This window comes from Calidris pugnax, unplaced genomic scaffold, assembly GCF_001431845.1.
Source record: "Calidris pugnax isolate Ruff unplaced genomic scaffold, ASM143184v1 scaffold8, whole genome shotgun sequence".
Classification (NCBI taxonomy): Eukaryota; Metazoa; Chordata; class Aves; order Charadriiformes; family Scolopacidae; genus Calidris; species Calidris pugnax.
In genome coordinates this window covers 22,543,455-22,556,268 of record NW_015090830.1, presented here as the reverse complement: position 1 = coordinate 22,556,268, position 12,814 = coordinate 22,543,455, and the positions used below count along the sequence as shown (strand labels likewise).

The following is a 12,814-nucleotide window of genomic DNA, read 5'->3' as shown; positions in this document are numbered from 1 at the left end:
TCTCAAGTTGCACCAGGGGAGCTTTAGCATGGATATTAAGAACAATTTCTTCACTGAAAGCATTGGCAAGCATTGCAACAGGCTTCCCAGGGAAGTGGTTGAGTCACCATCCCTGCAGGTATTTAAAAGATGTGTAGATGTAGTGCTGAGGGACATGGTTTAGCGGTAACTTGGCAATGGCAGTTTAACAGTTGGACTCAATCTGAAAGGTCTCTTCCAAACAAAATGATTCTATGATTATCTTCTGACATACTGAATATTTTACCAAGCAGCACAACTGTTAAATCATAGCACACGACTACTACATTTAATAGACAGAAAGCAAGTCTTGATATATCTACTCCAAATCAATATCTTCGAAGTATAACAAGGAAGAAACTGGACCCATCAGTCAGTAATATTATCACTCTTTTCTCACAGCCAGAGCTGCATCCATCAGATGCACTATGGAAAACAAGGAGAACAAAGCTAATCAAATACTACCACCTTTCTTCCTCTCCGTTATTGCCTCTCCTAAGATTGACCACATTTGTGGTTAAACGCAGGGAGTCAAACTTCCTATAAGCCGTGTCGTTACGGTTCCAGATTTCCACTGTGGTTCAGCCATATCACAGCCCTGGAAAGGCAAACTGGCATGTGCTCAAACCGCTGCCTTCGCTAGTTAAGGTGAAAAAATTACATATCGTGACTGTAAAAGGTTCTTATCGGAATCATCTCACTGGTCTACCCTCTTAAAGATCTTCATACTGAACTTAAAAAAAACCCAAACCAATCACTCTTAAAGATCTTCATACTGAACTTAAAAACCCAAACCAATCCTCAACAACCCAAAATACTCCACACACCAAAAAAAACCCATACTTCATGAAAACTCGTAGTCTGGATAAAAATGCTTAGTGAAGGGACTGACACTATTTCACCATGCCAGGGGAGACACAAGCAGCTAGTTAGACCAGAGAAAAAGAAGCTCAACTCCTGAGGACTCTCAGCACACTCCTCATTCCTCTGCTCCCGAGGATTCCTGCTCAAGTCCCAAGGTTGTGTTTATATATATATATCTATCTATCTATGTGTGTCCCATCTTTTTGTCCAAGCAATCAAAAGCCTTCATCAGTTCTTTCACAATTGGAAGGTCACATCACTGTGACTGATAGTCCAATCTCAGCCACAGCCAAGATGCCACTGGCTTATCTGGTGGCAGGGCCAGCAGCTTGTCCCCTCAGAAAGCAATCTCCACAAACTCACGTGTACTCCCAGCATCTGCTGGTAAGTGTAGCTGCTCACACTAAGAAAAGCTCTTAAGTTTGCCTTTATACAAGGATCGGGTCATTGCAAAATGGACAGAGTGAAGCATGATGGCTTTTGGACTCTTCCTCTGAAAAGAAAAACCAGATCGGAATATCACAACCATGTCTTGGTAGTCAAAGTAGACCTAAGAAATTCAGAGTTTCAACTCCACCTCTGAAAGCAATGGGAAGCTCAGTGAAAGCTGAAGTTTCTCCACACTATGCAGTTACACACAAGAACAAGGAACTAGTCATGGCCCTCATCAATATTACTATCAAAACAATTCCAGTCTCACACGTGTGGGGTGCAGATGCACAAGCAGGTAGACCTGTAGTGCCAGGTGCATGAGAATGTCCCCTATGTAAGTGTGGCACTGTGTCAGTCCTGACCTGCACACCCACCACAGTTCAGACTAATCCCCCCTACTAAGTGACACTCCATGTATTTCCTCAGAGAAGAGTGGGCCTTGTACCTTCCCACACTCTTAATTCAAGACACTCTAAATTCAAGGTTCTAAGCTGGGAAGGTCACTGCACCTGCTCCGTGGTGGGGCTCATGCCCATGCAGTCATGGAGGGGCACTCAAACACCAGGCAGAGCAAAAAAGAGAGCAAAAAGAATCATCTCTGGCATTCAGAGAGAGGCAAAGTACTCGCAGGTGGCGTTCAGCAGCATTTTGCAGCAAAAGGAAGGATACATTTTTGTACAATTTGTGCAACATTAACCAAAGGGTCTGCAGCTGAATCTAGACAAAGTATCTGACACCAGCTTTTCCTCCTGAAAAGCAAACCTTCCAGGACCACTACAGCTGCTAGTGGGCAGGCTGTCCCTAATCTTCCAGGCATGCCAGGCTTGCACAACCAGTGAAAGAGCTGTGGCTGCCCTAGTGAGCAAGCACGATTGCTGAGATGTTTCTGTCATCCCTCTTGTTCATAGAATCATCATCATAGAACTACAGAATACCAGGTTGGAAAGGATCTCAAACATCATCTGATGCTTGGTTGTGTGAAAGCACTGTCTAGAAAAGATGGCCCAGCACCCCATGCAGCTGAATCTTTAACATATCTAATGTTGGGGAATCCATCGCTTCCCTGGGGAGATTATTGCAATGGCTGACTGTTCCCTTTGGGACAAATTTTCCTCTTGGGTCAACTGGAATCTCTCCAGGAGCAAGTTATACCCATTACCCCTTGTCTTTTCCACATGACTCCTTGTAAAAAGAGAGTCTCCATCTTCTTTGTGGCCACCCTTTAGATACCAGAACATAGTGATAAGTTCTCCCCTAAGCCTTATTTTCTCAATGCTGAACAAACCCAGTTTTCTCAGCCTTTCCTCCCACAGCAGGCTTCTCAGTCCTTTGATCATCTTTGTGGCCCTTCTCTGGACCCTCTCTAGCCTGTCCACATCTTTTTCATATAGTGGGGACCAAAACTGAACACACTGTTCCAGGTGTGGCCTGACAAGTGCTGAGTAGAGCGGGAAGTTCGAGAAGTTTACAACTGTCTCAGATCTGTTGGTTTTCTCCATTTCAACAAGGCATCGCCATCAAACAAGTCAACAGGCAAGCTCAAGTACCTGATATTTTTAGCTAGCTATGCTATAGCATCTCACAGATGCTTAAGAGTTTTCTCCCTGCAAGGTCTTAAGGAGATTCCTCCCTTCTCAACTGCCAGTCGAGCAGAGCTTGGGAGCTGCTCTTCACATGCTGAGGCAACCGAGCTCTTCAAACAGCTGGGAAAGCCACATTTCTCCACTTCAAATGAAGTACAACAAACCAATCTAATGCCTGTCTGGTACAACTGGTGTCGCTTCTGCCCCTTGGAGGAAGGAGAGAAACGTGTTCAAAAGTGGTCCTGAGGCTATTAAAAGAGCAAGATGTAGTCAAGAAAACAAAAGCTAGACAAATCTGAAGGGAAAAATAAAAAGGCTGAAATTCTGATCCTTTTTTACTGAACACAGAATGATCTGATAAGTCCCCATTCATTTTGAGGCAGAAATACCCAGTTTGGACCTTAAAGAGAGAGTCTATCTTAGTCTCTGCATTGCAGATGAGAACAATCACATTTTTGCTTGCTCTGACTTATTGCTAAATTGATTATTCTCCAGGACTAGAAAAGAGGGAGAAAGGAGGGAGATGGTAATTGCCCTTATAAAAGTCTTTAAGGTGAAAGAAGTGAATGCATCTTACTTTTCCTAGCAACCCTCTTTCCTAATTCTGAAGCAAATAAATCACACTAAGGACAGTATCCTGAACATATGGCTTTCTCCGAATGAGGGGAATTTGCCTGCCTACAAGCTTGTTTTTCTTTTCTCTTTTTTCTTCTATTTAATTAAATATGTCAGTCTCTGGAATCCCCTTCACAGCAAAGTGGTTTCTGCCTGCCCTCCCCCCCAAGAAAAAAAACCCACAAGAAAAGCTTTACAAGTATTAACTTATTTCTGTCCACAGAAGGCTGTACCTACGCTTAACATCTAGCCAACAGCACACAACCTGTTCACTACTGTTGCATTCACTTCCCACATATTCAGCAAAAGCACATTACTAAGATGAGAAAAGGAAGGACTTCAGCGCCCCAAGGCCAACAGCAACATGAAGAGCATCTTTAGAACACGAGTCACAAGCAAACAATGCTGGAGGCCCCAAAATGACCTTGCGCATTTCTTTACCACTTTTCTTTACACCTAACAAAGCACATGGCTCCAAGTACAATCACCCATGGGACATGTTTTCATTTTGCCATTTCCATCTTCCTGCACAAGACACCCTGCGTTGCATAGGCTGGACTTCAAATGCTCCCTGGTCTTTCTGTAGAAGCACTGAAGCAAAGGACCACAGGAAGGGATGCTGCTAAACCTTAGATCTGGAAGAGCCTCATCCCCAAGAGCCTTGAAGGCCCCTGGATGCAAAGTGGTTGTCGTGAGGGCCCTGAGAAGGGGGAAACACCCCCTGAAGTTCCTCACTGCCCTGTCTGCAATCCAAGGCAGCAGCTGGTGGCAGCATGCAGAAGATGGTCACAGAGAAGTTTGCCAGCAGGAACAAAAGGGTAGCGAGGATGCCAAAAGGCAATGCTCTGCATTTTTCTTAAGTAACAAATAAAAATAAGCAACAAAAATGTGACTAGCAATTGAAATCAGAAAGGCAAAACTGAAGTGATTTTACATAAACCGAAGTCATATCAAAAGCCACCTGAATTTTTCTCTATCATACGCCATTTCCCATGTTCATTTATGTCATCTTCACGGTGTCAGTTTTCGAGAGAACAATTCTCAGCTCAGCACGACGGAACAGTAATACCGACGGGCACGCAGAACATTAGCATGTTATAAATAAATTGCTAATTTGAGGTGGGAAAAAAATCATCAAGGCAGCTCTTATGATTAAGAACCAGAGAAAGAAAATGAGCAACTTGCTTAAGCTTTTAGGATACTGTCTGTTACAAAAAGAGCTTTTTCTAAACCCCCAGATCCTAGGGGGGAGAAAAAAAAAAGAATAAACCCAGTGAAATACCCAGTGTGGAGACAAAGCAGCCAGTGAAAATGCTATTATAATTTTTAAAGCTCTCCCTGCCCCCAACTTGAGTAGTAAATTGTCTTTTTCTACCGGCTCAAGAGGTTTGTGCTTAAAAAGAGTACTACAGGGGAGTTGTGAAGTTTCGGCTTCCTCTCACCCGACTCGCAGTTTTACATAACTCCCAGGAGACTTTTTTAGGCTACAGATACTGCGCAGCTTTAAAGCTCTCCCTGCCCCCAACTTGAGTAGTAAATTGTCTTTTTCTACCGGCTCAAGAGGTTTGTGCTTAAAAAGAGTACTACAGGGGAGTTGTGAAGTTTCGGCTTCCTCTCACCCGACTCGCAGTTTTACATAACTCCCAGGAGACTTTTTTAGGCTACAGATACCGCGCAGCTGAAAGAAAAAAAAAAAGAAAAAAGAAAAAAGAACGAGGTGCAGAACTATTATACAGCAAATTTGGATCTGGGTTACTTGGAGCCGCTCGATAAAAGACTTACCATGAAAAATAAAACTTTATTCTGCTGAGGCGACGGCCAGGATTATTCGTGCTCGCGATAGCCCCGATCACCACCCTCCGTCTGCCCTGCACGGGGTTCCCTTCCCACCCCGTCCCCGGTCTGCAGGGACAGATAACGCCCCGCCGCGGCGCGGCTGCCACCCCGGGTATTATTTCTGTACCACCCCAGCATTGTCGCTCCTCACCAGCGTGCCACTTACTAAGCATTATTATAAAAATTTCTGCGAATATCTACGTTCGCCACGAGCGGGGATAATGGCCTCATTGCCATCGCCTTGATAAGGGCTCCAACAAGACAGCTTTCAGATATGGCCACACAAAAGCCTTCTGTGAGAGCTGTAACCAACATCAATTCCCACTATGCAAAGACATGAGACAAAGTGTGAACCAGCTTACTGTACGGGGACAAAAAACCGACTGTCAGTATGTGGGACCAACACTGTCTAAGAACACGACGTTGGCAAGGCAAAATAACATCAGCATATATACATGGTAATTGCCATTTAATTCCAGAGTGAGCAGCACAAGAAAACAAGCACTGAAGGCACTATTAGGTTACTAGCATCACTCAAGACATTATAATTCCATATAATTCCACGTCTAGCGTCTCCGGTTGGAAAATGAACTTAAAACCAGCAGATGTTAAAAAAGCCCAAGCTGAGGGTGAAGGAAAGCCCAGTTTCCATTACAGAAGCAGTCAGAGAATGCAACAAACCCCTCAGGCCTGCTCCTTAAAGCATGTATTTTCCAGTACACCACAGACAACCCAATACACAAGCACTGCCATTCCACATATGGTACAAGAACAGACCCTTCCTGCACATCACTTCATATTTTTACAAACTTATCTGCTCACATTGTGGTAGCACCCAAAGAGCTGAAAGCCTACTGTCAACGTAAATGGACCGTACCAATATAAATGCTGGGCTAAGAGGCTACTTTTTTACTTCCACACCTGCAATTTGCTCGATGACACCTCTTAAATGGGAATGTAGGTAGGAGGGATGCAAGAAAGTCTACAGGCCAGTTTGTTTCTGAACAACACGCAAGGCAAATTTGAAAGCGAAGTTCTATAGAGAGCATAGTACACTCGCTTTAAGAAGTGTTTCACTCTAAAATTACATCTGTACTTAAAAACGTGTAAAAATCCTGAAATCCTACAGTGTGGATTCAGTGGCCTGTAGTAAAAAATATAACTGTTACTGCATTCCAGTTTTAGCAAGATTTTTTAGCTAACGGGTAGAACTGAAATGAAGAGAAAGTCATATTTAGAGAGAACTAGTAGCATGGATCTATAAGCCTGACACAATGTATAAGAATTGGACTCTTGCACTGCATGGTGACAGCCACCCTTGAGTCCTAAACCAGAGACTTTTAATGTCACCTTCATTAAGAAGGAAGGAAGTTTGCCAATGAGTTTCTTCCTCCACCCCACTTTCTAGCAGTAAGTTATACAACACGCAACAACCTTTGAACCAACAGCTGCACAACAACCAAAAAACCCCAAACCAGAATAGCATTGTAAAGAGAGGAGAATGTCTTTCAAGAAGTTCAGTAATGAAAATTACTTCTAGAATCTATGCATACATTAACCAACACACACACACATACCACAACTTGGAGCAGGAATGCTGGAGCTGAAGCAGCCAAGGCTAAGCAGACACCTCTTGTTATCTAGTTTCCCAATAAAATTTATTTTTACCAAAAACTGTTGTTTACATGTGTTCTACAAGTTTTCACAGATCTTTGCAAAGCAACTAGCGGCTTGCAATGTCTACTTGGTGAGACTCTAAAATCCCACTGTAAAGACAGAACTGAAAGTCAAAATAATAGCACCCTCTGCTTTTAACAGTGGCTCGTTCATACAAAGCTTGAGATACCAAGGACCCAACGTCTGCAGTGCCGCAACTGAAGATCACAGGAAGCACCCAATATCTTCCTTAAAATCAGGTCCTACACCCTTGAAGTAGGGCACCCAAAAATGCCGTCAGCCTTAGGTAGTGGACAATTCCAGGCCTAGACGCAGCCACATACAAGTTGGATAAAATCTTGAAAGTAGATGCAGTTGATCAAATTAAGTCTCCAACTTAAATGAAGCAATGAAACGGGGTACTGGTTTTACGTCTAGAGGTAGGAATAAGGAAAAGCCATACTTGCCCACGTAACTCAGCACAGTGACAGAAGATATGTCAGCTGATCCTAAAAAGGTGATCTTCAAGGCTCCACCTTTCCTACCTAGCTTAGTCCTAGGCAAAAGACACAGGGCACAAAAGCCTGAAAGCCACAGGGCACACAGGTATGGTGGTGGCAGATTTCATGCATTAGTTTTCACACTGTGACAGGCCAGGCCAACAACCATTCACACTCATCAATAGGACAGGAGAGACACAACGCATGCCATGAACCTTCGGCAAATTCAGTTTGGAAACAACTACAGAATCACATGGGCTTGGAAGGGACCTCTGGAGATCATCTAGTCCAACCCCCCTGCCAAAGCAGGTCCACCCAGGGCAGGTTGCACAGGAACTTGTCCAGGTGGGTTTTCAATGTCTCCAGAGATGGAGACTCCACCAACTCTCTGGGCAGCCTCTTCCAGTGCTCTGCCACCCTCAACTAAAGAAGTTCCTCCTCATGTTTAGGTGGAACTTCTTATATTCAAGTTTGTGCCCATTTCCTCTTGTCCTGTCCCTAGGCACAACTGAAAGAAGACCGGCCCAGTCCTCTTGACACCCACCCTTCAAGTATTTATAAGCATTGATCAGATCCCCCCTCAGCCTTCTCTAGACTAAAAAGACCCAAGTCCCTCAGCCTTTCCTCGTAAGGAAGATGCTCCAGGCCCCTAATCATCTTTGTAGCCCTCTGCTGTACCCTCTCCAGCAGTTGCCTGTCCTTCTTGAACTGGGGAGCCCAGAAGTGGACAGATTCGTCACATATTCCTATATGTACAGAAGGAAGGCTGAAATGCATGAAGTAGAAGGCTCCTACCACATAGCAGAGGCCATTTTCAGTATGTGCTGGTTTCATCAGTATCTAGTCCAACTCCTGTGTCCTCCCTTTACAGGGCTCTCAGATGGAAATATTTACCACAGCTCACACTGAGCCCACAAGGCATTAGGAACTCCACGAATGCCATGAGATCCAGCAAATAGCAGCCCCATCCAAGCAGACAGCATAATACCTCAGGAGACACCCATGCCAGGCATAGCACTTCCAAGTGTGGTTTTGGACCAACTTACTTGAGGAAAACAGAAGTGAAATAGTTCCCTTTTAAAGATGTGATAAATTGGGCAATTTTGCCAAGTCTGCCTTCAAACAGGCGACAGAACTGAAATTGAAACCAAGTCCAAGTGCTTCAGCAGCACCTCAAGCACTGCAACAGTCCCATCCCAGGGGGCACTGGCACCCTCCCTCCACGGCCCTGGGCACACAGAAGGGGTTTCTTCCCAGAAAGAGCCAACACAATCCTGCTGTCAAAAAAAACCCCCCAAAAACGCAGGAAGTGATTAACTCTGCCAGGCAAAACAAAAGCCTGAAGTCCAACTTAGTCATTTGTAAGGAGGAGAGCTGCCATCATATATGCACACGCTCGGTGCTGCCAGCTGTAAATGAGATTATTTGCAGAGACTGTACAACCCGGAGGTTTAGTTACATTAAGAAGAGCTTTCCATCTGCTGAAGGCTCACTCTGGGCACGGCTCGATCTATGTTACCACCACCAGTGCAAGAAGTCCGTCTGAACTGAAGTCATGATCTCCAACCCATCCTCAGCGGGCAGCTCCTCCACAAGCCAGAATTTAAGCCCACGACACCCTTCCAGCCCTTCACACCAGCACCAGCCTGGCACACACCTTTGGAAGTGAAGCCTGAAGGTTTGAAAGGTGTCACACTTAACTAAGAAAAGCTCACATCTTCATTTCTCATCCAACTTCCCTCTTGATGCTCTGGACTGGAGCTCCAAAGAGGAATGGTGGAACTTCATTTTCCTTTTTGCAATCTACTCTTTGTAAAGGGCCATTCCCACAGTAGTCAGACCTGCTTGGCCTCGCTGCTCCACAACCTCCTGTTTCCCACCCAGGGCCAGGTTAAGACCTTGTGAAACAAGCTGGCTCTGAAAGGGTCTCTAGCTCCTGCTCAGCCTGCAAAGTGGGTCCACCATGTCTTCAAAACGTCTTCTGAAGCCACCAATTCCCAAAAGCCTGGCAAGTAAAAACTCTCAGCTCATAGCCACGTTTGTTTTCTAGAATCATGTGGTTCTTTTTTATAAAAGGATGCTTCTATTTTAACATTAATGGCTTTCATTTCAGGAGAAATTAAATGGTCTATTGCTCTTCAGCTTGGAGAAGACAAGTGAGGACAGAAGATAATGTATCATAAACTGTGTTGAGAAACATATATGAGGAAATCGTTTTCCCCTACTGCAATATCTAGGGTCACCCAATGACGCCACAGACAGCAAGTTCAAAAAGAAAAAAGGCAGAAACGAAATAATTTCTTCTTCCATACACGGTAACTAAACTGTAGACAGAACTGGTTGCTACGTAAGGTCAGAACCACAACTGGATTCAAACAGGGATTAGACAAAAACCACAGGCCATTGGTATCTACAAAAGGCATTGTAACCCCTGAGCAAGGAAGTGCTCTCTCAAAGCAAGTAGAAGGGCTGTCCTGTGCAAGCCCTCTTTCTTCTGTTCCTTCCTCAAACGTTTGCCACAGTCACAGTCAGAGAAGCAGCAGGAGAACATTTCATCTTGCAAAATACCACGGTTCCTAAGTTTAACTTTTTTTTTTAAATGCTCACACACACTCACAAATAAGCACACTGTAAAAATTAACAGAGCAGCACCAACATACCTGGGATGAGGGGAAAGAAAACACCTTTAATTGCTTAATCAGTTGAAGCAGCCTCTGCGGAAGAATAAACTGGCCCTAAAGCGACCCATATCCAGCCTTTGGCACGCAGAGGCTGGTGGCAGAGGGCAGGTACCTTCACAGTGAGAACAGATAGGCTCACCAAGCCTCAGTTTTCACAAGTTGATCTATCTAACACCTCTACACTACTGCATGGGGAAGCTCCCGTCTCCTTCCCTCACCTGACTCATCCCATGCCACGCACATCCAATACCTACCATGTGCCAGACCTCATGGCTCATCAGACCCAGCTATTTTACCTTGTTGAAGCAGCAGAAAACCAACCCACCAGCACAGCTGGGAGCTCCCCAGGCATGGAGGGGTGGGAAGAGCACTGCCAGGCCAGAGGTAGGGTGAAGGAGGTGCTACAGAGGAGATGGTGAAGGAGAAGCAAGCCTGCTCCTTCCAGCAACAGTAAAGCCTTTGAGTGACTCAGCTGCTCATGGAAACCTGCCAGAAGCCCTTATCATGGTGGGGAGGGAAACCTACTGTACTTCAGTAGTTCTGGTGCAGACGGAGCCAAACCAGCATAGCTGGACTCTGCGTGAGGATAGGAAAGCCACCATCAGCAGGCACAGCAAGCTAAGGGCTATTCCTGTAGGTTTTTATTAGGATGCCTGCTTTCCTCTAGAAGTTTGTTGGCACCGTTAGGGCAATCCAGATTGATACCTCTTTGAACTCTCTTCAGACAGCTGTGCCAAAGGACCATGTGGTACCTCCTTGGGCTCAGGAGCAGCCTGTCGCTGGAGGAGATGGATTTAAACCTGAGGAACTCCCTTAAATGCTATTCAAAAGGCAAAGGCCCCAGACTCAAGCTAACATTCATTCCTATTAACACCAACTATTAGGCAAAGAGATATGGGAACAGTTCTAATATGAAAACACCTATGTCTTCTACACAGACAAAATTTTTCATTCCTGAAAAATAAAATTAAAAAAAAAAAACAACTAGTTAACTACCTACTTCTTCTAGGCAACTTACAGGTTTTTCTCCCATACCTTAAATCCTTTTTCAGTATTTATGCCATATTTGGCCTCCCCCTTTACCTAACGCCTAGGAGAAAGGTTGTGCGCTACCCCATTTTTCTCCCCTTCCAGCTGTGGCTGGGTGAGAAGGAGGAAGAGGTACTTTCTGAACCACCAGAAAAATGAGAGAGGTGCTAAGTATTCAGTTTGGAAATGTAAATCCTCCCGCCCCCTTCTGAAGTATGCCGAACCAGCCTCTCCACAGCTCATGTCATCTAAAGGCCACAGGAGTTCTCTAAAGATATTCTTGTTAAGAGGATTTAGCCCCTTTTAAAAAGGACTTAACATGTGGGTGGTGTCTCCATTTAAGCATTTTCTCATGGCTAAGAAAATGGCCCTCTTCTTAAAGGCTTATCTTTATAACCCAAAGACAGTAAGAAATTCTCCACTATTTGAATTAGAAACATTTTGAGCAGCTTGCTTGTAGAGCAGCCCCATTTTGGAGTGCTGGGATTTGCAAATGGTAGTGACTTTCTCACACCAAGTGAGAAGCCAACACCAGCGAGAATACTTTTGAGGGTACCTTGTCAAACATTAAATTCTCCCACATTTTCATGAGGAGCCGAGTTGATTGGCAAGCTCACTGCCACCAAAACAGCACGGTGTCACTACCCCTGTGTCCTCCCTCCGGCCATCATCTTCCTTTGATGGTCCTGGCACTTACCAGGCCTTCCATTAGCTGGTTCAACCTGCCTGCCCAGCAGAAAACCTGTATTTAGTGATTTTGGTCAGGGTTAATTTTCCATCCTGGAAAGCCTGAGCATTCAGAAGGGAAGAAGGGATGTGGCATCAGTCCCCAGCAGGGCACAGGAGGGCAGGAGAGGACACAGGTCAGTGCAGTGGCACTGACCCCATCTCTGGAGGCTCAGGCTTTCCCCAGGAACCCAAGCTGATGATTGCTTTGCAAGGGTTAAAGCAAGTGTTTAAGCCATGGCAGGGGTTCAGATCTGCCCAGTAACACTTTCTATTAACTCCACAGGAATGGTGAAAAAGCTCCTCAAGTTGAGAGGGTGGGCAGCCTGGGTCACAGCCTCCCAGAGCCTGGGCTGACCAGGGTAGAAAACCCCTGTTAGCAACCCTCGGCCGCAGGAGACACCACGACGGCAAGGAACAGGTTTGGGACAGTATCAAGACACCTGGTTAGGAGATGGAAGGGTGTGCAAGCTCTCACCCCTCTGGGGCTGGAGCCGCCTGTTGTTAGGGACCAGGCCACCTTTCAAGGCTTTTCCAGCACAGTTACGCTTACACAATCATAGATAAAGTAACTACCTAATTCCCAGGGGGGAAGCATCAGGGTTTGGCAAAAAAAAACTTCATTTGCTGGTACAGTCAAACACCTCCCTGAACAGCCTAAACCATACTGCTGTACCGACTCTTTTCCAGTCCCACCATAGTTTATATTTGGAAGTGATGGGTGGGTTGCCAGTGCAGTTACATCTGCAAAGACAAGAGCATTTTCAGAACCCTCACCAGCGCAGGTGTGCTGGCCAAATCTCAGGCTCATCCCTACCATCTTTTGCATAGTAGGCCTTGGTTTCAGCTGGGGATGGGGGGGGGGGGGCTCCAG

The 12,814-nt window shown here is 45.3% G+C and overlaps 1 protein-coding gene across 2 annotated transcripts in view; it reads right to left on the bottom strand.

Moving 5' to 3' along the window:
• E2F3 (E2F transcription factor 3) overlaps positions 1–5,395 on the bottom strand; it is a 41,960-nt gene extending 36,565 nt beyond the window's left edge. For both annotated transcript variants that reach the window (XM_014940733.1, XM_014940734.1), the window contains exon 1: positions 5,295–5,395. In XM_014940733.1, the coding sequence (XP_014796219.1) occupies positions 5,295–5,297 (3 nt within the window). In that variant the 5' untranslated portion in view covers positions 5,298–5,395. The remainder of the gene's footprint in view (positions 1–5,294) is intronic.
• Between the last annotated feature and the right edge of the window lie 7,419 nt (positions 5,396–12,814).